Source organism: Anolis sagrei, chromosome 4, assembly GCF_037176765.1.
Source record: "Anolis sagrei isolate rAnoSag1 chromosome 4, rAnoSag1.mat, whole genome shotgun sequence".
NCBI lineage: Eukaryota > Metazoa > Chordata > Lepidosauria > Squamata > Dactyloidae > Anolis > Anolis sagrei.
In genome coordinates, this window is record NC_090024.1 from 39,036,595 (window position 1) to 39,059,251 (window position 22,657).

At 40.3% G+C, this 22,657-nt stretch overlaps 1 protein-coding gene across 1 annotated transcript; it reads left to right on the forward strand.

The window, feature by feature from the left end:
* Positions 1-7,577: 7,577 nt before the first annotated feature.
* LOC132774945 (fatty acid-binding protein, adipocyte-like) lies at positions 7,578-19,523 on the forward strand. The gene is made up of 4 exons (XM_060775537.2): positions 7,578-7,718; positions 11,509-11,681; positions 13,273-13,374; positions 19,294-19,523. Exons 1-4 carry the CDS (start codon positions 7,646-7,648, stop codon positions 19,342-19,344), a joined length of 399 nt encoding a protein of 132 aa, XP_060631520.1. The 5' UTR covers positions 7,578-7,645; the 3' UTR covers positions 19,345-19,523.
* Positions 19,524-22,657: the final 3,134 nt, after the last annotated feature.

Sequence of the window (22,657 nt, forward strand, 5' to 3'; positions counted from 1 at the left end):
TTGTAATTATCTACTAAAGAGGTTTAAATTACCTTCCCAAACTCCAAATCCCAAGATTCTGTAGGTATGAATGTTGGATCAGCCTGCTAAACTCAGTGCCTGTTTCGAGATGAAGAATATCAAGGATACAACTTTCAATCTGAAATCTATTTTTTGCCATATACCACCACAAACCACATTCATGTGCATTCAAAGTATCATACTACAAGATGGATCCTAAGTTATTTTTGTTCATATGGGATCTCAGCTCATGTGAGAAGATGAATCAGCATGAGCAAGACCTTTCTTACAGTTGTCTTGCAATGGCATTGCTAATAAAAATAGACTCTGAGTTTCATCAGTATCTGGTCCAAAGGTATCTACTCACAGCTCAGAGAAAGGAGCAACAGAGGTTAAGGAAAGCAATTCAATGCTCACAATGTATGACCAGGCATTACAGCCAGTCTTCCTCATTTGCTTGGGTTAAAGGCACAGGATCCCTGCTAAAACAAAGGAAACCACAATTTTAAAACACAGTTTTAAGCTGAGAGAAGCACCTCTATGGAAATCTTTACATCATCCAGTATAACTTTAAGTTGAACTCCCATCAGAAACTGGTCAATTTCTGTTAGACCTTGAAATCCCTAAAGAGCTGTTATTTCCAGGAATCTCTAGGTCTTTCAGAACAAGTCTGTGATCCACCTCCAACAGGGTTGCATTGGAGGACTTTGAGATTTCTAGAGAGATCATGCTAATCAAATTTATCAATAACCAAATGCACAAAAGCTAAACCCACAATGTGGCCCTACCATTAGGCAATGGAGTAGCACATTTGTTTGTTATGTGTCTTCAAGCAACTCCAACTTATGGTGACTCCACCATGAGGTTGTCTCACGGGCTACAACTCCCATGACCGCCATGGGAGCTAAAGTGCTGTCAAACTGCATTTATTCTATAGTGCAGATCAGTTGGGAGGGGGTTAAGAGGGGGTGTCAGAGGGGTTGCCAAAGACCATTAGAAAACATATTCCTAATAGTCTTAAGATCCCCTTTAGCAGAGAAGGCTGAAGATCTCTCCACCTGTCTTTCTCTTCCTTTTTGGAAATAGACGGCGAATCCTCCCACCAAAAGCCCTTCACGGCTGTGATTGGCCAGCCTCTCAACTGGTCTCTCAGCTAAGGGGAAAGCTGTTTCTCACACTCCAAGTGGGGAGGGGAGAGCAGGCATGCTCAGCACATGGCAGAGTGGTGCACATGTGCAAGCAAGCGAAAGCATGCGAGGCTGGAAAGAGGCTTGCACCAGTGGGAAGTTTGGCCCATTTCTATCATTGGTGGGGTTCAGAATGCTCTTTGTGAACTATAAATCCCAGCAACTACAACTCCCAGATGTCAAGGTCTATTTTCCCCCAAACTCCACCAGTGTTCAGATTTGGCCATATTGAGTATTCATGCCAAGTTTCCCCAAATCTATCATTGTGTGAATCCACAGTGCTTTCTGGATGTAAGTGAACTACAACTCCAAAATTCAAAGTCAATGCCCACCAAACCCTTCCAATATTTTCCATTGGTCATGGGAGTTCTGTGTGCCAAGTTTGGTTCCATTCCATCGTTGGTGGAGTTTAGAATGCTCTTTGATTTTAGGTGGACTATAAATCCCAGCAATTCCAACTCCCAAATGACAAAATCAGTCCCTCCCAACCCCACCAGTATTCAAATGTGAGTGTATGGGGTGTTTGTGCCAAATTTGGTCCATATCAGATTTTTACATTACATATCAGATATTTACATTACGATTCATAACAGTAGCAAAATTACAGTTATGAAGTAGCAACAAAAATAATTTTATGGTTGGGAGTCACCACAACATGAGGAACTGTATTAAGGGGTCGAGGCATTAGAAAGATTGAGAAACAATTGTGTAGATGTACCCTAGGAATATGAGAGACCTGGGTTTGTTCAACTATAACCTTAAGCAAGTTAGACTCTCTGAACAGCTGAAGATGGAAAAAATGTCAAACCTCCTTTGAATAAATATTGCCAAGAAAACCTCATGTTTGATTCACCATAAGCTGGAGTTGTCTTGAAGATACATAACAAAGTGGAGTCAAACTGCATTATATTCTACAGTGTAGATGTACCCTTAGTCCAACAGTTAATCCATTGTACCATACTGGTTCTCCAGGTAGCATGTTGTGATAGATATAAGGAGCACCCCAGCTGTTCCTTCCAAGGTCCCTGACCATTTTTCCCCTTTTCTTGCAGGACAAGATTGAAGCTTTGTCTCTTCAATGCACAATTGTTTGAACTTTGTCTTCCATGAGGTGGAAAACTTTATCTACTGAATAAAGTTCTTACTCAAAGGAGTCCTGCCAGGAAAAACAACGCAGAACCTCATTCCTGTTCAAGCTTTTTATGTCCCAAGGGCCACATTAACAGGAGCTGTTTGCCATGAAGAATAATAGGATAATTTCCCCCTATAACAGCACAGCTGTATAACAGAGATCTCATTTCCCTTCTAACAAAAAAAGGGAAAAAAGATAAGCAAGAGTCAGAGGGAAGAGGCAGAAAAGCAGAGTAGGGTTGGTGGGAGGGAAGAGGAATGAAGGAACAAAGTTCAGATGGATCATTTCCTTTTGAAAATGAGAGAAAGGTTCGTGGATATGATACTTCTCTTAGGCTATTTTGCTGTTTTGCTGTTTTGTGTTAAAGTTATATTTCTCCTACTCAATTATAGCAAGATAACACATTTTTCTCAATTCAATATGTAAATAGAGCAAAACACACAAACAGACGAACTCAGGCATCAAATTACACAGACGATGCATTTTTAATTTTTAAAATATCAGGCAAATGAGACCAAAGAGAAAAGTGGCCATAGCAAAAAAGTTCCTGCACCATTAATAAGAATTTGACAGAGGGCATTTCAGCACCTATAACTTGTATATAATGTTACATCTGTTGATATCCTGCATCTTACTTAGTTGTTAAAGATACGGTAGTCCTATAATGGACACAAAGGTCTGACCACTGAACATATACATACTAGCACAATCCATTGAAATTCTCACAGCTATGAATGAATAATTATACAGCTATTAGCTGGATCTTGCCACGCAAGCTAAAATGCAAGTTGAGGCTGTTCTGGATTGCCTATTTGGGGACGCTACTATCTTACCTGGATTTATTATTTATTCTGCCATAGGGCTATTTTTCATATAGCAAATTACTGTTGTTTAGTTTTCTGCTGGATGAGGATGACAGTGATGACAACAACAACAATCACATTTCCTGCAATGTTCGGAAGACAATAGAGCCAGCGTAGTATGGTGTTTTGAGTACTGAACAGAGTTGTGGGAGAACAGGATTCACATCCCTGCTTAGCCATAGAAACCCACAGGCAGGCATGTAGCCGGGGGGGGGGGGGGCTTGACGGTCTTCAGCCCCTCCTCCCCCCCGAAATTCTCAGGGTGGTCCACGAGAAGGCCTTACGGGTACATTATTTAAACTGTTATGTTTATTCATATCATGAGCTGATCACCATGCATGGGGCTATTAGGATAATGATACAAAAGGTTTGCTAGGGTAGATCTCCAGCCCCCCCCTTGAACCAAACTCAGCCCCCCCCCCCAATCAAACTCAGCACCCCCTGAAACAAAATCCTGGCTACGGGCCTGCCCACAGGGTAATTTTGAATAAGGCCCCATCTAAACTGTCAGTTTGAAATTTAATCATATGGTCAGTGTAGACTCATATAATACAGTTTGTTTAATACCGTTTGATTAACTGCATTATATGAGTCTACACTGTTTCAAACTGCATTATAAGGCAGTGTAGATGAGCCCTGGTGGAGCCCTGGTGGAGCAGCAGGTTGAAGCACTGAGCTACTGAACTTACTGACCAAAAGGTCAGCCAGGGGCGGCTCAACCCATTACACAAAGCAAGCATTTGCAGGATAGTTGATTTTGCCCAGGGGCGCTCTTGAGGCGCTCTTGGGGGAAAATAGACCTTGACATATGCGAGTTGTAGTTACTGGGATGTGTAGTTCACCTAAAATCAAAGAGCATTCTGAACTCCACCAATGATGGAATTGAACCAAATATGGCACACAGAACTCCCACGATGAACAGAAAATATATATCAGTGATTTGTTGGGGGGAGGGGCACCAAAATACTGTTTGCTTACAGTTGAAAATTACCTAGGGCTGCCTCTGAGGTCAGCGGTCTGAATTCGGGGAGCGGGGTGAACTCCTGCGTTAGCCCCAGCTTCTGCCAACCCAGCAGTTCGAAGTTTGATGATATATCCCTGATAAGCCTTACCCCAGACTTCAGTCACCTAAACTAACAAATAAGTGCCTTCAAGGAAGGTTTTGTCATGATGGTTCTGGTTTAGACAAATGAAGTTTTGAAATGACACTGTGAAATATGCCCAAAACAGTTTCTCCATGTTTGAATCATTCATGACAAATGTTAGACTGATGGTTATTTTGATAACACTGTATTGTTTTGCATCATCTTGAATGTTTTTAATGACTGTTCCCCACCCAAAGATCTTTGGCAATAGAGCAACATGGTAATATCTTAGCAAATATTGGTCTTTGTTAACAGCATTGGCGTTTCAACCCATACAGGTGTGGAAACATCTAAGGCAGCTACTTCACCAACAGTGTTGAATTTGTTCCAGTTTTGGCATGGATTGTTCAGGATAATTACAGTAGTGTAAATCTGTACATTAGACTGAACCACAAAAAGAGAAAACATCCTGCATGCTTCTAAACCTATTATTTTGAGATCCCCCTTCATTAAAACAAGGCATTGCATCTGCCTATTTACAAGAAACACTTTACAATACTTAGTGAAACATTGCCAAAACATTTTTTCATCTTGACTCCAAAGTTCTGATGACATCCTTGCATGGTATGTGTGGAAAATGCAGTTCTCACAATGGTCAAGATGGAGGAAATGTCCCTTAAGACAAGTTTTGCTTCATTATCAGCTGTTGAAGCACCTGAAGAGTACCAAAGCTTTCCTTTAGCAATTTGTTCCTGTTTCTTTAAGGCATTTGTCTATTGCCATTGAGCCCACCAGAACTCCTGCAGTGATTACAATGGGTGAAAACATTTTAAAGAATTAATACATGATGAAAACACATTTAAAAACTGTCTTAAAACCTCCTCTTATAGATAGTCACAAATTATAGACAATTAAATAAAACAGTTAAATTAATTATACAGGTTGAACATTCCTTATCTATAATCCCAAAATCCAAAATACTCCAAAATTGCCCAGATGTGTGGCTGAGATGGTGATCACGGTAATCATGTGCATCAAATTCTTTAAAATATTGTGTATAAAATTATCTTTAGTCCATATGTATAAAGTGTACATATAACATCATTTTCATGTTTAGATCTGGGTCCCACTTCCAAGATATCTTGCCATCTTGTCCCCTGTGACATCAGCGTCCCTCCCCTAGCAATAATATTATGTAATACTAGTGTTATGAATGATGTTATAGTACTATGCTAGTTATGTATTATGTAGTATGTTGTATGTACTTATGACTTGTAAGCCGCTCTGAGTCCCCTTCGGGGTGAGAAGGGCGACATATAAATGCCGTAAATAATAAATAATAAATAAGATATCTCATTATGTACGTATGTGCAAATACTTGTAGACCAAAGTCTTATCATTGCTGTTACTATAGTTAGTTATATAATAACCCTGTATTTCAGGATTGGTCTGTTACGCATTATGTATACCCATTATGTAAAAGACTAGTTCTTTTTAATGTCTTGTCAAACCCTAAGTTTTGCAACGGGAACAAATGATGTTGTTCAGATCCTGAACCAGTGGTTGGCAACTGTGGCGATTTGGAAGAGAGCGAACAAATTGAAATTGAATTCAGACAAGACAGAGGTACTCCTGGTCAGTCGAAAGGCTGAATAGGGTCTAGAGTTACAGCCTGTACTAGATAGAGTTACACTCCCCCTGAAGGTGCAGGTTCACAGCTTGGGAGTGATCCCGGATTCATCACTGAGTCTGGAATACCAGGTCTCGATGGTGGCCAGGGGAGCTTTTGCGCAATTAAAACTTGTGCGCCAGTTGCACCCATATCTTGGAAAGCCAGACTTGGCCACAGTGGTCCATGCTCTAGTTACATAGAATCACTGAGTTGGAAGAGACCTCATGGGCCATCCAGTCCAACCCCCTGCCAAAAAGCAGGAAAATTGTATTCAAAGCACCCCAAATAGACTACTGCAATGCACTCTATGTGGGTTTGTCTTTGAAGACTGTTTGGAAGCTTCAAGTAAGTGGTCTGACAGGTGGCAGCCGGATTCCTCACCAGAGAGGAGCACAGGGAGCACACAACCCCCCTGTTACACCAGCTCCACTGGCTGCCAGTCTGCTACTGAGCACAATTAAAGTGCTGGCTTTAGCCTACAAAGCCCTAAATGGTTCTGGTCCAGCTTACTTGTCTGAATCTATCTTCCTTTATGAACCACCTCGGAGGTTAAGATCTTCTAGGGAGGCCCTGCTCTCAGTCCCACCTCCTTCACAGACACGATTGGTGGGGATGAGAGACAGGGCCTTCTCAGTGGTGGCCCCTCAGCTATAGAATTCTCTTCCCAGTGAAATCAGATCAGTCCCCTTGCTCCTGACCTTTAGGAAAAAAATTAAAAACTTGGCTGTGGGACCAAGCCTTTGGAGAGTAATTCAGTACACTAAGTGGATATGAAATGAGTGCAACACGATTGAAATGGCTCCTGGACTATGACTTTGGATTTGTTTGGTTTTAATAATTGGTTTTTAATGCATATATATATATATATATATATATACTTTTATGGTTTTTAATATATATGCTTATTGTTTTTATATGTTTGTTTATATGGCATTGAATTGCTGCCAGTTTGTAAGCTGCTCTGAGTCCCCTTTGGGGTGAAAGAGGACGAGGTATAAATATAGTAAATAAATAAATAAAATAATGATAGGCATGCAAGCAACTCATGTTGAAATTCCCTCTTTTCCACTGCTATTAAAAGTGCTTCCCTCTTTTATTTCTGAGTACACCTCTAGGGAACTAAAGGACTGTTTGACTTTCATTTCATGGGTAGAGACAGAAACCTAATTGCTTTCAACTATAATCCTATGCATATTTACATGGGAAGGTATCTCATTGGTTACAGGGGGATTTAGTTCTGAGTAAATAAACACAGACTTGCACCATTCATGATTCTGAGCATTTCATAGAGTTTGGGTGGATGCAAATGGGACAAAATATCATTGTTACTAATACTAAATATGTGCTGACAATACTGCCGTATGCTTGGTTATGTGAAGTCTGTGGTTTAATTAAGTTTCCTGCCAGACGAAGAGCATTGGGAGAAAAAAAAGAGCAGCCACAGAAATCACCCAGGCTCTTTAAGCAAAATAACAAAATGCTGACCATTCAATGCTGCAAGAAGTGTGTGATGACTAATTACACAATGACCTACACAGAAGGAGGAATAAATCAGGTAATTGGAGTCCCTGACAGCCCCAGTTTCTATTGGCTAATCCCACAGAGTCACATGGGAAGAGCTTCTTTTTAAAGTCATTATAAGGCTTCGTGGATGTTCTCTCTGTGAGATTTTTAGGAACTCTTTTCAGAGAGCAAAATCCAGCACAATGGTTGAACAGTTTTTGGGAACTTGGAAGTTGGTTTCCAGTGAGAAATTTGAGGACTACATGAAAGAAGTTGGTAAGAAAGAACATTTTTCATGATTGTTTGGAATAAATTTTAACTTTTTCAGTGTTTTTGTTAAGAAAAAAAGATAAAATAAAACTAACAATTGTACTCTCTTTTTACCCTCCCAACACAAATTCAGTTTCAATTTAAATATATTTGCTAAATTTATTAAATCACAAACTGAACTTTTTTTGGTAAATGCAACTACTGTATTGTAAGCTTTTAAGTTGACTGTCCTGCTTGTAAGCAGTTGCAGGTGTAGGGTGGAGTACTGCCATTTGAATTATATCTGCTAGGATTCCAGTGTAGTTACATATTTGTCTGTTAAGTATGTCCCAGTTATTTTCTATTTTTGACTGCTTTCCCAAAATATTGCTATTTGGTAGAAAACTCTGTTGAACTCAGTGAAGCATGGGTTGTAAACAAATTTAATTTGGTTTTATACTGAATATTTCTTACTGCTTAATCTATTGATACATTAGGCAATAGGTTGTGCAGGGGTTGGAAATGAAATGAAAAGCTTGGATTTCTGTGTAACAATACTATTTAAAAGCTGGGTGTTGAAATAAAGTGATAGAAATTCCATCTCAGTCATTTAGCTTATAGGGGAAATGTGGAATGCAGGCTGGTATTATCTGTTCGAAATGGCTCCAAGGATATTGAAAGAGACAATGGAAAAGATAGTTTATTAGGAGAATTTCAAATCCACAGAATATGACCTGTAGTCAACCCAAAAATGAGTAATCCATGCAGACGTGATACAGACGTGACTCCTGTCATACGTTGTCGGCTTTCAATTCATGGAGGTGAGAGATGTTGGATAATGACCATGCCCACCCTTTTAAAAATGCATCTAGCATGCATGTAAATGTGTGGAATTTTAGTTTTGAACTCTTTCATAGGGTTGAGTTTACAGTTGAACTTTTGTTTATTCATAATTTTGAATTTAATATATTTTCCTGTAGTTGTGGAATAAAGTGTTTTCCCATTGTCCCTTTCAGCATTGACATACACATCTGGTGTGTAATCAAGAAATTTTGCAGTAAGGGAAAATCTGAACTGAGAAGAAAATCCACATGTATCAGTGTGCAATTTGAATTTATAGAGCAGTGTTTTTCAGCCTTCCTAATGCCGCGACCCCTTAATACAGTTCCTCATGTTGTGGTGACCCCCAACCATAACATTATTTTCATTGCTACTTCATAACTGTAATTTTGCTAGTGTTATGAATTGTAATGTAAATATTTGATATACAGGATGAATTTTCATTCACTGAACCAAATTTAGCACAAATGCTTAGTACAGCCAAGTTTGAATACTGGTGGGGTTGGGAAGGGGAATTGATTTTGTCATTTGGAAGTTGTAGTTGCTGGGATGTATAGTTCACCTACAATCAAAGAGCATTCTGAACTCCACCAACGATGGAATTGAACTAAATTTGGCATACAGAACTCAAACAACAATTGATCTGGACCAAACTTGGCACAGATACTCAACATACCCAAATGTGAACACTGGTGGAGCTTGGGGAGAATAGATCTTGACATTTGGGAGTTCTAGTTGCTGGGATTTATCGTTCACCTACAATCAAGGAGCATTCTGAACTCCACCAATGATAGAATTGGGCCAAACTTCCCACACAGAACCCCCTTGACCAAGAGCAAATACTGTGTTTTCTAATGGTCTTTGGCAATCCCTTGGATACTCGCTTGTGATGCCCCCAGGGGTCCCGACCCCCAGCTTGAGAAACGCTATTGTAGAGGGATTTTGTTGGTGGTCAAGCAAGTTCTGCCTTGAATTGGTGGCAACTCCTAATTGATATGGTGCCTAGTATCAGACATGGAGGAAGAGCTTGAACTGAGATGGTAGAGAGCTGTTACCTACCAGAGTAGACCATAGTGCTTTTAAATGAGCAAATAGCTTCATCTTCTGTAAGGCAGCTTCCAAAGCATTCACTACGCTGCTAAATGGTCACTGAGCATAACTGCATTTCCAAGTGTTGGTACCATATTGCTAGGCCACTTATGCAACAATATAGTAACTTTCCATCTCAAAGATATGCAATTATTGGTCATAGTTGTAAAGTGCTTCTCATGTAATCCCATGTCTAGTTAATTACAACTTGCATTAATACGCTTAATTAGGTTTACCATAGTGACTGTGAGCACAGCCTCCTTATTACAGAGCAGTCCCATTCACTTGACTAGTACAGCAAATAGGATTCACTGAGTCATGAAATTAGTGGTTAGAGTTTATTCTCTTGATTACAGTTTAAAATACAGGAACCACTAAAGCTCAAGGGAACGAAGGCTGGTAGAGACAAGTCATTACAAATGGTCTTGGGTCAAACAATTTTACAGTGGCATGTCCTGACTCTGTCAGTTTTATATAAAGCAGGGAATTTGGTTCATCTAATACAGTGGTTCTCAACCTGTGGTCCATGGACCACCAGTGGTCTGCAAGAACTAAAATATGGTCCGTGGCCTCACCATTACAATGAGAGTGACTGCTCTTGCGAAACTGTCTTATAGTGCTGAGGCTTATTAAATATGTTTTTTTTGTGAGCAAGCAGATGGCGACTACTGGATGGCATATGTTCTGAATCGGAAATTAGAACTGATGTGGTCTAGCCAATGCAATTTTCTGAATCAGCACCCCAAATAATCAAACTGAATCTCAAGTGGACCAAAAACCGATTCGTAACCCTTTTGGTACTAATGTTGGTTTGTGGTTCCTGGTTAAAAAAAAAAAAAGGTATGGAACCACTGATCTAGTGCTTATTTACAAAAGGAATATTGTTTCAAAGTTGATTACAAAACTATAAAACATGAAAACACAATCAATCAACAATATGTATGCAGGACTGAATAAGAGCCACAGAAAAGGCAAGCTGCAAAAGGTGCTGCTTGGTAAAGTAAAACCAAGCAATCGAGTCAAAGGGTTGTGTAAAGGGATGTCTTCAATTGCTAACTAAATACAAGGAAACCAGAAGGTGAACAACCTCTTGAGGCAAGGAATTCCACTGTAGGAAATTGACAACCCCCTTGCTTTAAAATCATGCCATGGGAAAGAAGATTGATGTTTGTTTAGTAGTTACACATTTATCCTCCACCTTTCTTACATGAACTCAAGGCAGTGTCAATTGCAATCCCTTCCATTTTATTCCTATAACAATTGTGTTAGATACATTAGAGTAATCCTGTGTGTTTTCAAGACTGATTAAGGAGGTCTTGGACTAGATTAACTATGGGGTTTGTTACTATACAATGTGAATGCCACCACCTTAATAATGTAAAGTTGTATTACAAAAGATGTGGAGGATCCACGGGCTCCAATATTTATACTGAGCCCATTGGAGATTTTCCCACGTTGGAAGACAGAGCTATATTTGCTACACTTCAATTCCAGGATCATCCTTAAAGCAGTGCTAACCAAAGTGGTTGTCGGTGGGTTAGTATCAGTCCATGAGCCATCAGTCTTTGGGAAGTTTTTTTGGAAAGAAGCTATGATAGTATATTAGTTGGAAAAGTCTGTTGAATAGCTGGAGGAGAAATTATGGGTATTAGGATTCAACATCTCCTATCCAACAGTGGGCTTCAGTTCCTACCCACTCTTGCTCTATTGTGTATACCAGGCATGGGCAAACTTCAGCCCTCCAGTTGTTTTGGACTTTAACTCCCATAACTCCTAATGGTCCAGGCTTGTGACACTATGCCCATTGTAATTCAGTGGGTCCCTGGTGATCGTTCAGCTTCAAGTAACTGCATGAGAAAAGCCTAATAATTTCTGTTTTGGCTTCAAGGTGTGGGCTATGCCACAAGGAAGATAGCTGGTGTCGCCAAACCCAATGTCATCATCAAATGCAACGGGGATGTCATAACCATCAGAACAGAGAGCAGTTTCAAGAACACAGAGCTTTCTTTCAAACTGGGGGAAGAATTTGATGAAACCACAGCAGATGACAGGAAAGTAAAGGTAAGGTCATTTTTAAATCTTGCATTTTATTTCCAATTGGATCATGTTACATTCAGGATAATACTTTCATTTAAATGTGTCACATAGGAAGTTACCTCAAAGTACCTGGGCCTCTTTTCCAATATAGAGTTCTAACAATGTGATCCCACTATAACTGACATGGTTCTGTCCTATGAAAGTGTAGGGAGCAGTTGTTTAAATTTTCAGCTGGGGGATTCTAGTGCCTTTCTAAACTCTAGGATTCCATTGGTTCCAGCCATAGCCATTGAAGTGTTGTGGCATAATTGTATAACTTAAAAGGGCCCCTGATCAATATGAGAAAGACTGACATTGGGGGTATTTAAATAGCAAGGTGGAAAGCACCTATTTGATCTGGATTGAGGATATGACATCAAAATATTTGGTTTCTTGAAATGTGTAGATCTTGTTGTCTGTGTATATATGCCTTCAAGTCATCTCTTAGCTTATGGTGACCCCATGACTTGCATATGATTTTGTTAGGCAAGTAATATTCAGAGGCAGTTTGCCCGGTTTCTTCCTCTGAAATACAACCTGCACCACTTTGAAGGCCTCCCGTCTAAGTGCTAACTAGGGCTGACCCTGCTTAGCTTCCAAAATCACACAACACTCGCCATCTACCCTTCACAATTCTCCATAGTATATATAATCCTGGTCAGGACAATATTATTATACAGGCAGTCCACAAGTTCGGAATAAGGCTTGTTTTTTAGTTGAATTTGCTTGTAAGGCCCCTTCCATACAGCTGTATAAAATTCATATTGAGCTGGATTATATGGCAGTGTGAACTCAGATAATTGTGTTCAAAGCAGATATTGTGGATTATCTGGCTTGATATTCTGGGTTATATGGCTGTGTGGAAGGGCCCTAAGTCAGAACATGTACATTTTAAAGTGTGACTCCAGATATATAAACACACAGAGAGAGAGAGAGAGAGCACGCTTTGGATAGCATAGGGAAAAGTTAACACTCCTGTGGGTTCATTTTGCTGTCTGTGTCCCTGTTCAGAAGATTGAGGGCCTTGAAATCTAACCCCCCCCCCCCCCCAAACTTGGTTGCTTCGCTACATCAGCTATTGCTGCAAGAAATGACAGTGTGAATAAATTGTCGATATTTGCTTGAGATAGTGTTTGCAGTTCTGGAAGGACTCTTAATTTTTTGTGTCTCATAGACTTAGCATGGGGATTTGGTTAACCAGTTAAAATTCATGAGTAGGTTTATTTTTTTTAACCTGAAAAATTTCGGGGGGGGGGGGGTTGAACCCCTAACCCCCCCCCCCTCGCTACAGGCCTGTCCAGGAATAGGAGTTGTAGCTCAGAAAATATAGCGGGTGCCTATTTGGGGAAAGCTAGTCTACTACAAGTTTCTTTTCTTTCAGGCTTTATTCTATATTTTATAAACTACAGAAGTCAAACATAATTTACTTTTCAAATGTGGAACAATCTGGATTTTTCTTTTTCTTTTTTTTCTTTTTTATGGCTTTCCCTACTTTAGTGACTTGACCCTTGGGCTTCTGCAGGAGTTATTTATTCCTAGGTTGGACTAAATTAACCCGATTGCTCTTTTTTGGCAGAGTCTTGTGACATTAGAGGACGGTGTGCTGGTCCACTTGCAGAAATGGGATGGCAAAGAGACCACACTGAAAAGGAAAATAAATGATGGAAAGTTGATTTTGGTGAGTTCACTTTTTTAATGTGTGTAGACATTTGCAAATGTGGAAGGTGACAAAGCCCATGCTGATCAATATAGTTACATAGTTTCATTCAAACCAAATCAAAGATCTATAACTTCTCTCAGCTCAAGGGCTGTCGTAAATTTGAAAAATGCTGGGGAACTGAATATCATAGAATCATAGAATCAAAGAGTTGGAAGAGACCTCAAGGGCCATCCAGTCCAACCCCCTGCCAAGAAGCAGGAATATTGCATTCAAATCACCCCTGACAAATGGCCATCCAGCCTCTGCTTAAAAGCTTCCAAAGAAGGAGCCTCCACCACACTCCGGGGCAGAGAGTTCCACTGCTGAACGGCTCTCACAGTCAGGAAGTTCTTCCTAATGTTCAGATGGAATCTCCTCTCTTGTAGTTTGAAGCCATTGTTCCGCGTCCTAGTCTCCAAGGAAGCAGAAAACAAGCTTGCTCCCTCCTCCCTGTGGCTTCCTCTCACATATTTATACATGGCTATCATATCTCCTCTCAGCCTTCTCTTCTTCAGGCTAAACATGCCCAGTTCCCTAAGCCGCTCCTCATAGGGCTTGTTCTCCAGACCCTTGATCATTTTAGTCACCCTCCTCTGGACACATTCCAGCTTGTCAATATCTCTCTTGAATTGTGGTGCCCAGAATTGGACACAATATTCCAGATGTGGTCTAACCAAAGCAGAATAGAGGGGTAGCATTACTTCCTTAGATCTAGACACTATGCTCCTCTTGATGCAGGCCAAAATCCCATTGGCTTTTTTTGTTGCCACATCACATTGTTGGCTCATGTTTAACTTGTTGTCCACGAGGACTCCAAGATCTTTTTCACACGTACTGCTCTCGAGCCAGGCGTCCCCCATTCTGTATCTTTGCATTTCATTTTTTCTGCCAAAGTGGAATATCTTGCATTTGTCACTGTTGAACTTCATTTTGTTAGTTTTGGCCCATCTCTCTAATCTGTCAAGATCGTTTTGAATTCTGCTCCTGTCCTCTGGACTATTGGCTATCCCTCCCAATTTGGTGTCGTCTGCAAACTTGATGATCATGCCTTCTAGCCCTTCATCTAAGTCATTAATAAAGATGTTGAACAGGACCGGGCCCAGGACGGAACCCTGCGGCACTCCACTTGTCACTTCTTTCCAAGATGAAGAGGAAGCATTAGTGAGCACTCTCTGTGTTCGTCCACTTAACCAATTACAGATCCACCTCACCGTAGTTTTGCCTAGCCCACATTGGACTAGTTTCCTTGCCAGAAGGTCATGGGGGACCTTGTCAAAGGCCTTACTGAAATCCAGGTACGCTACATCCACGGCATTCCCCGCATCTACCCAGCTTGTAACTCTATCGAAAAAAGAGATCAGATTAGTCTGGCATGACTTGTTTTTGATAAATCCATGTTGACTATTAGCGATGACTGCATTTGTTTCTAAGTGTTTGCAGACCGCTTCCTTAACAATCTTTTCCAGAATCTTGCCCGGTATTGACGTGAGGCTGACCGGACGGTAGTTGTTTGGGTCATCCTTTTTTCCCTTCTTGAAGATTGGGACCACATTGGCCCTCCTCCAATCTGCTGGAACTTCTCCCGTTCTCCAAGAACTCTCAAAGATGGTTGCCAATGGTTCCGAAATGACTTCTGCTAGTTCCTTCAATACTCTGGGGTGTAGTTGATCTGGCCCTGGGGACTTGAACTCATTAAGAGCGGCCAGGTATTCCTGGACAACTTCTTTCCCAATTTGGGGTTGGATGTCCTCCAATCCCTCATCCACTCCATCTTGCTGAGGTTGAAGACTCTCTTTTTGTGAGAAGACCGAGGCAAAGAAGGCATTAAGTAGTTCTGCCTTTTCCCTATCCCCTGTCAGCATTGCCCCATCTTCTCCTCGAAGAGGTCCTATTGCCTCCTTGTTTTTCCTTTTTCTACTGACATAAGAATAGAAGCCATTTTTATTGTTTTTAATGTCCCTGGCAAGTCTGAGCTCGTTTTTTGCTTTAGCCTTGCGGACCTTTTCCCTACAGGTGTTGGCTATTTGTTTGAATTCTTCTTTGGTGATTTCTCCCTTTTTCCACTTCTTGTGCATGTCCCTTTTGTGTCTTAGCACAGTTAGAAGTTCTTTGGACATCCATTCTGGCTTCTTTGCACTTGTCCTATTTTTTCTCTTTGTTGGCACGGTTTGCAATTGCGCCTTGAGTATTTCACTCTTGAGAAATTCCCATCCATCCGTAGCTCCCTTGTCTTTTAGTATCTGTGGTGATGAAGCCGAATCAAGCTAGCATTGTAACTAAACCTAAGGGAAGATATGTCAGCATTGGAGAAGGTTATCAAATAATATTGGAATAGCCAAGGAAGGGAGGTGGATGGCCAACTGATCGTACAATTCTGGAAACCAGTGTGCAAATCTGCTTGGCCATGAAAACCCACAAGGTGATCATGGACAAGTAACATGCTCTTGGTCTTAGAAAACCATGTGATTGGTTCAACATAGGTTTGAAGGTACACAGCAACCCTTTAATTTGAATCTGAAATGTAGAAGTTGTGCCAAAAATGTCTTTGGAACCGATTTTAAATTGAATAAGGTCTCATGTGAATTTTAAGGCTTTCAGGCATGGCCTTAAATTCCATTGGCACAGCAATATTGTACATGGATATTCATCTAAAAGCAGGGCACTGTAAATACGCTTGACTGTGGCTATACCTTTATTATTCAGAATGTCTATTATCCATTTGCAAGGGCAGAGCAATGATTTCAAACAGAAATGTAATACACAGGCTGATGAAAAATAATTGGGAGTTTTGAGAGAGTAATGCATTTATGAGTCACACATCCTCCCTAACCCTAGGCACTGGAACATCTCTTGTGGATGCTATCTGCATGGTTCCCAGACATTATTTCCACGGCTCTTAAATTGATCTAAACAAACTGAGAATGGCTTTCTGAGTAAAGCGAGGACGGGGAAAATGTAGCCACCCAGTTATTGCATCTCCCACCAGCTATAACCAGTATAGACAGTGGAGACATGTGTGAGAGTCAAACAACATTTGAGGAGCCCCATCTTTCCCATTTATGTACTAAAGCTAGCCACTTTAGAATACAAGATTGCATGGAAAATCATCTAGTTTGGCTACTAGAATACACTCTCCCAGTGTAGAAAAAGGCAGTTGATATTGGACATGAGTACTTTTTGTGGAGACAGAAGTGCCTGCCTCCATGTTTTTTAGGCTTTTTTTGTTGGTTGGATTCATTCAGACTTCTCAAGAACACGACATGCACAGACGTGTGTGGAACTGCCAGCTGTGTGTGTAGTGCAAAATTTAAGAGGGGATCCAAGTAGTAGGATTAAGTGATCCTTTTATGCTGCCAACATTGAGAGAGAGGAGTACTGTCCCTTTAGGGCCTAGCTTTTTTTCCTTGTGTGCTAAATTGGTGTTATTGCACTAACCAAAAAGATGTGTTCATCTTCTTTTATAAATGAAGATATTGTGTTGCTGAAGGCTTTCATGGCCAGAATCACTAGGTTGCTGTGAGTTTTCTGGGTTGTATGGCCATGTTCTGATAGCATTCTCTCCTGACATTTCGCCCACAACTATTGCAAGCATCCTCAGAAGTTGTGGTCTGTTGGAAACTAGGCAAGTGACACCCTGGACATTCTACAGATATATAAACCTCACTTATCTAGTTTCCAACAAATCTCTGAGGATGTGTGCCATAGATGTGAGCAAAACATCAGGAGAGAATACTTCTGATACAGCCTGGAAAAATCACAGCAGCCCAATGAAGATTTTGATTTTCTTGTTCAAAATGTAGTCAACTAAGTAAAGCTATCAAAATTGCTACTAAAAAAAGATATTAATGTAAATAACAACCAAAGATTCAGAAACCTAAGTGAAATAAGAATTTTGCAGATATCTGAAAATAGCTCCATGAAATGGCCACTCGAGGGTCCCTGGTTGAAGGAAGGACTGAACAATTTAGAAAGCACCAATCTAGGCTGCTGCATGGTAACTCGGCACAAATGTAACTTTTGTAGGCAAAATTAATACTGCAAAAGGAGCAATTGTGATACATTCTGCTTACTGGTAGGTGTGCGTTTTTGAAGATATTTTTATGGATGGTTTAGTTAGGTATGCTTCAAAGGTCAGAGAAGAATATCCATTCACAAGGAAACCCTAATCTTTGGAGAATATATATTATTATAGTCATATGCTATTTTATCATATATCTCTAAGTTACATAAAAATACTATAAAAACCACCACCCAAATATTTTTGAAAGATACCAAAAGATATATTGCAATATAAATAATAAACAGTAATTTCTGTAGTGTTACATTATTATGTTTTGAAATGATACTGTATTTTTTCATACCAATGGCATTTTTATACGATAGCTTGTTTCATTGTGCGTTAAAATTTTTAGTCAGATTTTTTTTTTTGCTTCATCTTGTTTTAAGTTGCCTTTGATCCCATATTGGGAGAAAGGTGGGAGACAGATAGATACAGATATTTAAAAAGGTATAGAAAAAAGCAGAATCACAGTGATTGTTACAAAAAATGAAAAGCATATGCAAGTAAGTATCTACTCATACTCTGCCTTCTGAACTAGGGCTGGGCAACCACGGAAAAATTTGTTTCTAAACTCTATTTGTTTTTTGGGGGGGTTTGCGTTTCGATTTTTAAAAGAATTCCGAAATTTTTCTTTTAAAAAGTTCGATATTTACGAAATTTCGGAAATTACAAAACAATTACGAAACAATTACGAATCGATTCATTAATGGCGGACGCGACCGCGCAATACGCTAAAAAACCTCCAAATGGGACAGGGGGAACTTCTGAAGCTTCCCTCTCCCTCTGTTGTTGACTGTTGGTGTGATATTTATAATTTTTTTTTCACTGATTAAACAAACAACAACTATAAAACTTGCCCCAGACATGCGGAAATAATAACGAAACGATTTTGAAACGATAACGAAACAAATACAAAACGAATCCGAAACAATTACGAAACAAATTGAAAAATTCGTTTTGATTTTTAGTTGCTCCTGAATGGTTTGTTATCACTTCGTTATCAAAAAAATAACGAATTTTTAACGAATTACGAAATTAACGAACGAAACCGCCCAGCCCTATTCTGAACTGCATGTAGAATAGTACTTCTCAAACTTTGGTCCTCCAAGTGTTTTAGACTTTGGTTCCCAGAATTCCTAGCTTTTGGGCAAACTGGCTTGAACTTCTGGGAACTGAAATCCAAAAACACTCGGCATACCAAAGTTTGGGAAGGAGTTTTCAAACAATGGGTGCTACTTCTGAGAGTCCATTTTTGGCACATTCCATTTGTTGTTAAATCAGTAAGGCCTGGGGTCTTACTGTGTGTGATTCTGCCATGGTCAGTGTTGGTAGCAGGGTCACTAGCTTGATGGCCATAAAAAGGGAAGATATTGAAAACACATACTGATCAGAGTTGGCTCCGGCTTCACTCATCAGTTTGTATTTTTTCAGATTTGCAAACTATCATCCAGGTTCATTTGTGTCACCATTGTTACCATGCAGAACAGAGTTCTTGACTCCAAAGGCATAATCTTCAGGGACACTAAAGTCATGTCCTTCATTGTACTTGGGACCAGTAAGAACAAATCATCAATACAGTGCAGTGCAAATCATGCTATTGACCCTGACCAGTTGCCTTGTCCCCAGCCACATATATATGACTGCACAGTGCAAAAGTATACCAAGAAATTGTGAGTGTATCTAAAAGGAGGGGAAGTTAGGACATCTAGATCACTAAACATTTCAGGGATTTTGCACAGGAGACCATCTAATAGGAAGCTGCAGAATTCTGCTCATACACTGATATGAAAGTACAGAGTATTGGTCATATACCAACTCTTTTGTGTTTTCCCTCCTAGGAATGTGCAGCAAACGGCGTTGTCTCCACTAGAGTCTATGAGAAAGCATGAAGTCCACAGGATTCTGGAACAGAAGACAGCACTTGGTTCAGGGAGAAAAGTCTGACATGATTGCAGTGGCTTTCTTAAATAAAAAAAAACCTGAGTTGTTGGCACATCAACTCCAAAGCACCTTTGTATACTAAGCAATTGTGGTTATTCAATAAAAGTTCACTTTGAGATGGGAAAAACCGCAACATCATTTGTTGGGCTGGGCTCGCAATCACACTTCATTGAGGATTATTCCTCAAGGCAGATTTTCAGGTTCCGCTGGTGCTATCTGGTAATATTCACCAAGCCACTCTTTGAAAGAGGCACACCCTGGTAGAAGCAGTATTGGAGCATGGTATATTTACTCTAGAGAAGTAATTGGGGCTATACCTGCTTAACTAGAATATATACCTGTTTCTCCTAGCCAACAGTGCAGAATCATAAAGTTCTTGTGAATAAGGCTTCCGTTACACAATTGCTCTGCTTTTTTTTTTTTTATAGAATTCTGCAGTGGAGCAATCGTTAACTACACAGTTACAGTGTAAGCCCATTTTAATTGCCATGGTTCCAAGTATGTTGGTGTAAAATAAGAATGACAGATTCAGCTTGTCTGTGATAATGGGCCTATTCAACTCTATTTTAATAATACCTGCTATCTCACTCATAAGATATGTTATTCTCAGTTTACGGAAGAGTATTACCCTACCAATCTAAGGATTCTATAGGATGTAGCCATGGCTGTAAATATGGGATTGTGGTGCTATATTGTTTAGCATGAATTGACTCACTGTCCTTCATTTAACACACTCATATTTTCCTACCAACCCAAGGGCTCTTTCCTACTATCCCATTATAGCACACTGATTCCACTTGGGATTTTTTTTGCCCGGGGGGGTGGGGGACACTAGAGCTCTCTGGGAGCAAATGGTAAATAGGCCTCCCTAAATGGATTTCTCCTTAACATAGAAGCAGAGTACTGTAATGGTATAATGTGTAAAAATCCTAGGAGGGTTTCTTGTCAGTGTTAGGAAGACACAATCACTGCACAAAGTCTCTTGATGGTGGCACATCTGCTTGGCCAACTACCAAAGAGCTGTGCTTATCTATTATCAGTCTTAAAAGATGGGGAAAGAGATGTTGTAACATCTTTCAAAATTAACATTTATTTCAGCATAAGTATTTGTGGGCTATAGCACTTTTGATGACTGAAAAGCAGTCAGTAGCAAAAAAAAAAGCAGGTGTCTTGTGATTAACCAACTTACTTCAGCGTGAATTCTCTGTAGCAAGGAACATTAAAATCATGTGTGCATTCTTGCAGTCTGGAGAAGTTACTAGATAATTTACAGGCTCATTCTTTAAGGATTACTACTGTGAAGGCTGGAACATCAAAATATGGGAATGGAATAAATGCTGGTTCTCAACCTGTGGGTCCCCAGATGTTTTGGCCTTCAACTCCCAGAAATTCTAACAGCTGGTAAACTGGCTGGGATTTCTGGGAGTTGTAGGCCAAAGCACCTGGAGACCCACAGGTTGAGAATCATTGTGCTAAAGGAACCAAGACTTACCACATAGACAAAAAGTTGCCCCCCTCTTCTATTTGGAATAACAAAAACTAATTTGCCATGTTATCAAACTTGTAAAATTAGTGAAACATGCCTCCTTTATACAAGAAAGATACAGCAGATTAACCTGAATTAACTAGGTGAAACATGTTTTACAAGACAGCTCCAAGGATGAAACGAGCTCATCTGTATGGGAGAGCCATAACTTGGGAGACAACACATATAAGGCATACATTCAATTCCTGACATCTTGGTTTATCATGGGTGTGGATGGGAAAAGTTTTGGTGGTCTGGTGCCAATCTGATAGTCAGTAACTGGGCCAGTAATAGTCTGATTTTATATAGATACAATGCTGCTGTATACCATCTCTCTGTGGAAGATAACATCGGACAATGTATCTGAATGAAGAACTTTATACCCTCCAACAACTCTTCCAATTTGGAAGGGACAGACTTGATTTATTATTGTTTATCATTTCTAACCACCCTCTCTCCTGGTAGGGACTCGGGGCGGTTTACATATATATAAAACAGGCAAACATTCAATGCCATGCTAAAAATCACAATGAAAAATAAAAAATATTAATGAACTTATTACCAAAAAGAATTACAGTTAGCATAATGAGAAATACATATCTCTATCTATACACATAATAAAAGTTAAAATGTGTGTATGTGGCCGAGCTATCTACTTATTTATTTATTTATTTATTTGCTTTATTTCTATACCGCATTTTTCAGCCCAAAAAGGCGACTCAATGCGGTTTACAGGTACAAATTATCATAACAATGTCAGTGCAATTAAAAATACAACAAATATAACAACAGGATCAACAACACCGATCCACAACAATTAACAAACAACATGAAACAAACATAGCGCCTCAATGAAATCAGATCCGATCTCATAATCCTTGTATCATTCCTATGTTCCATTTACCGTCTTCCTATGTTCGGTTGCACTGTTAACCAAACGCTTGTTCATAAAGCCAGGTCTTGACCTTTCTCCGAAATGCCAGCAATGATGGTGCCTGTCTGATGTCTACCGGTAAGGCATTCCATAGCCGAGGGGCCACCACTGAAAAGGCCCTGTCTCTCGTCCCCGCTAAGCGTGCTTGTGACGCAGCCGGGAGCGAGAGCAGGGCCTCCCCAGACGATCTTAATGTTCTAGTCGGTTCATAGGTGGAGATGCGTTCAGAGAGGTAAGTGGGGCCAGAACCGTTTAGGGCTTTATAGGCTAAAGCCAGCACCTTGAATTGTGCCCGGTAGCAGATTGGCAGCCAGTGGAGCTGGCTCAGCAGAGGAGTGGTACGCTCCCTGAGTGCCGCTCCCGTTAGCAACCTGGCTGCCGAGCGCTGGACCATCTGAAGCTTCCGGGCAGTCTTCAAGGGCAACCCCACGTAGAGCGCGTTGCAGTAATCAATGCGGGATGTAACCAGAGCGTGGACTACCGTGGCCAAGTCAGACTTACACAGATAGCCTCTGGCCTCCACAAACAGGCTGTAGTTCCAAGTTCTGAAAAGCCTCCAAAGGCATTCCCTCCACTGACATTGCAGGTTAGAGCAAGCTCCATGAACATGTAACCCAACCCCCGCAATGTCCTCCCCAAACACCAACCACCCAAGGAATGCTGTCAAGTGGTAGTTCTCCTTTCTGTATGCTAAGGTACATAAGTGAGTTTTCAGAACTTTTTTTGAAGGAGAGGGGGGCAGGGGCCATTTTAATTTTTTAGGAATGGAGTTCCAGAGATGGGGAGTGATCACAGAAAAGGC

Excerpts from the sequence above, each read along its gene's own strand:
- LOC132774945 (XM_060775537.2), top strand. The coding sequence starts at position 7,646 with ATGGTTGAACAGTTTTTGGGAACTTGGAAGTTGGTTTCCAGTGAGAAA. Across the intron at positions 11,682-13,272 it reads CAGATGACAGGAAAGTAAAG|AGTCTTGTGACATTAGAGGA; the intron begins GTAAGGTCATTT and ends CTTTTTTGGCAG. Across the intron at positions 13,375-19,293 it reads ATGATGGAAAGTTGATTTTG|GAATGTGCAGCAAACGGCGT; the intron begins GTGAGTTCACTT and ends TTTCCCTCCTAG.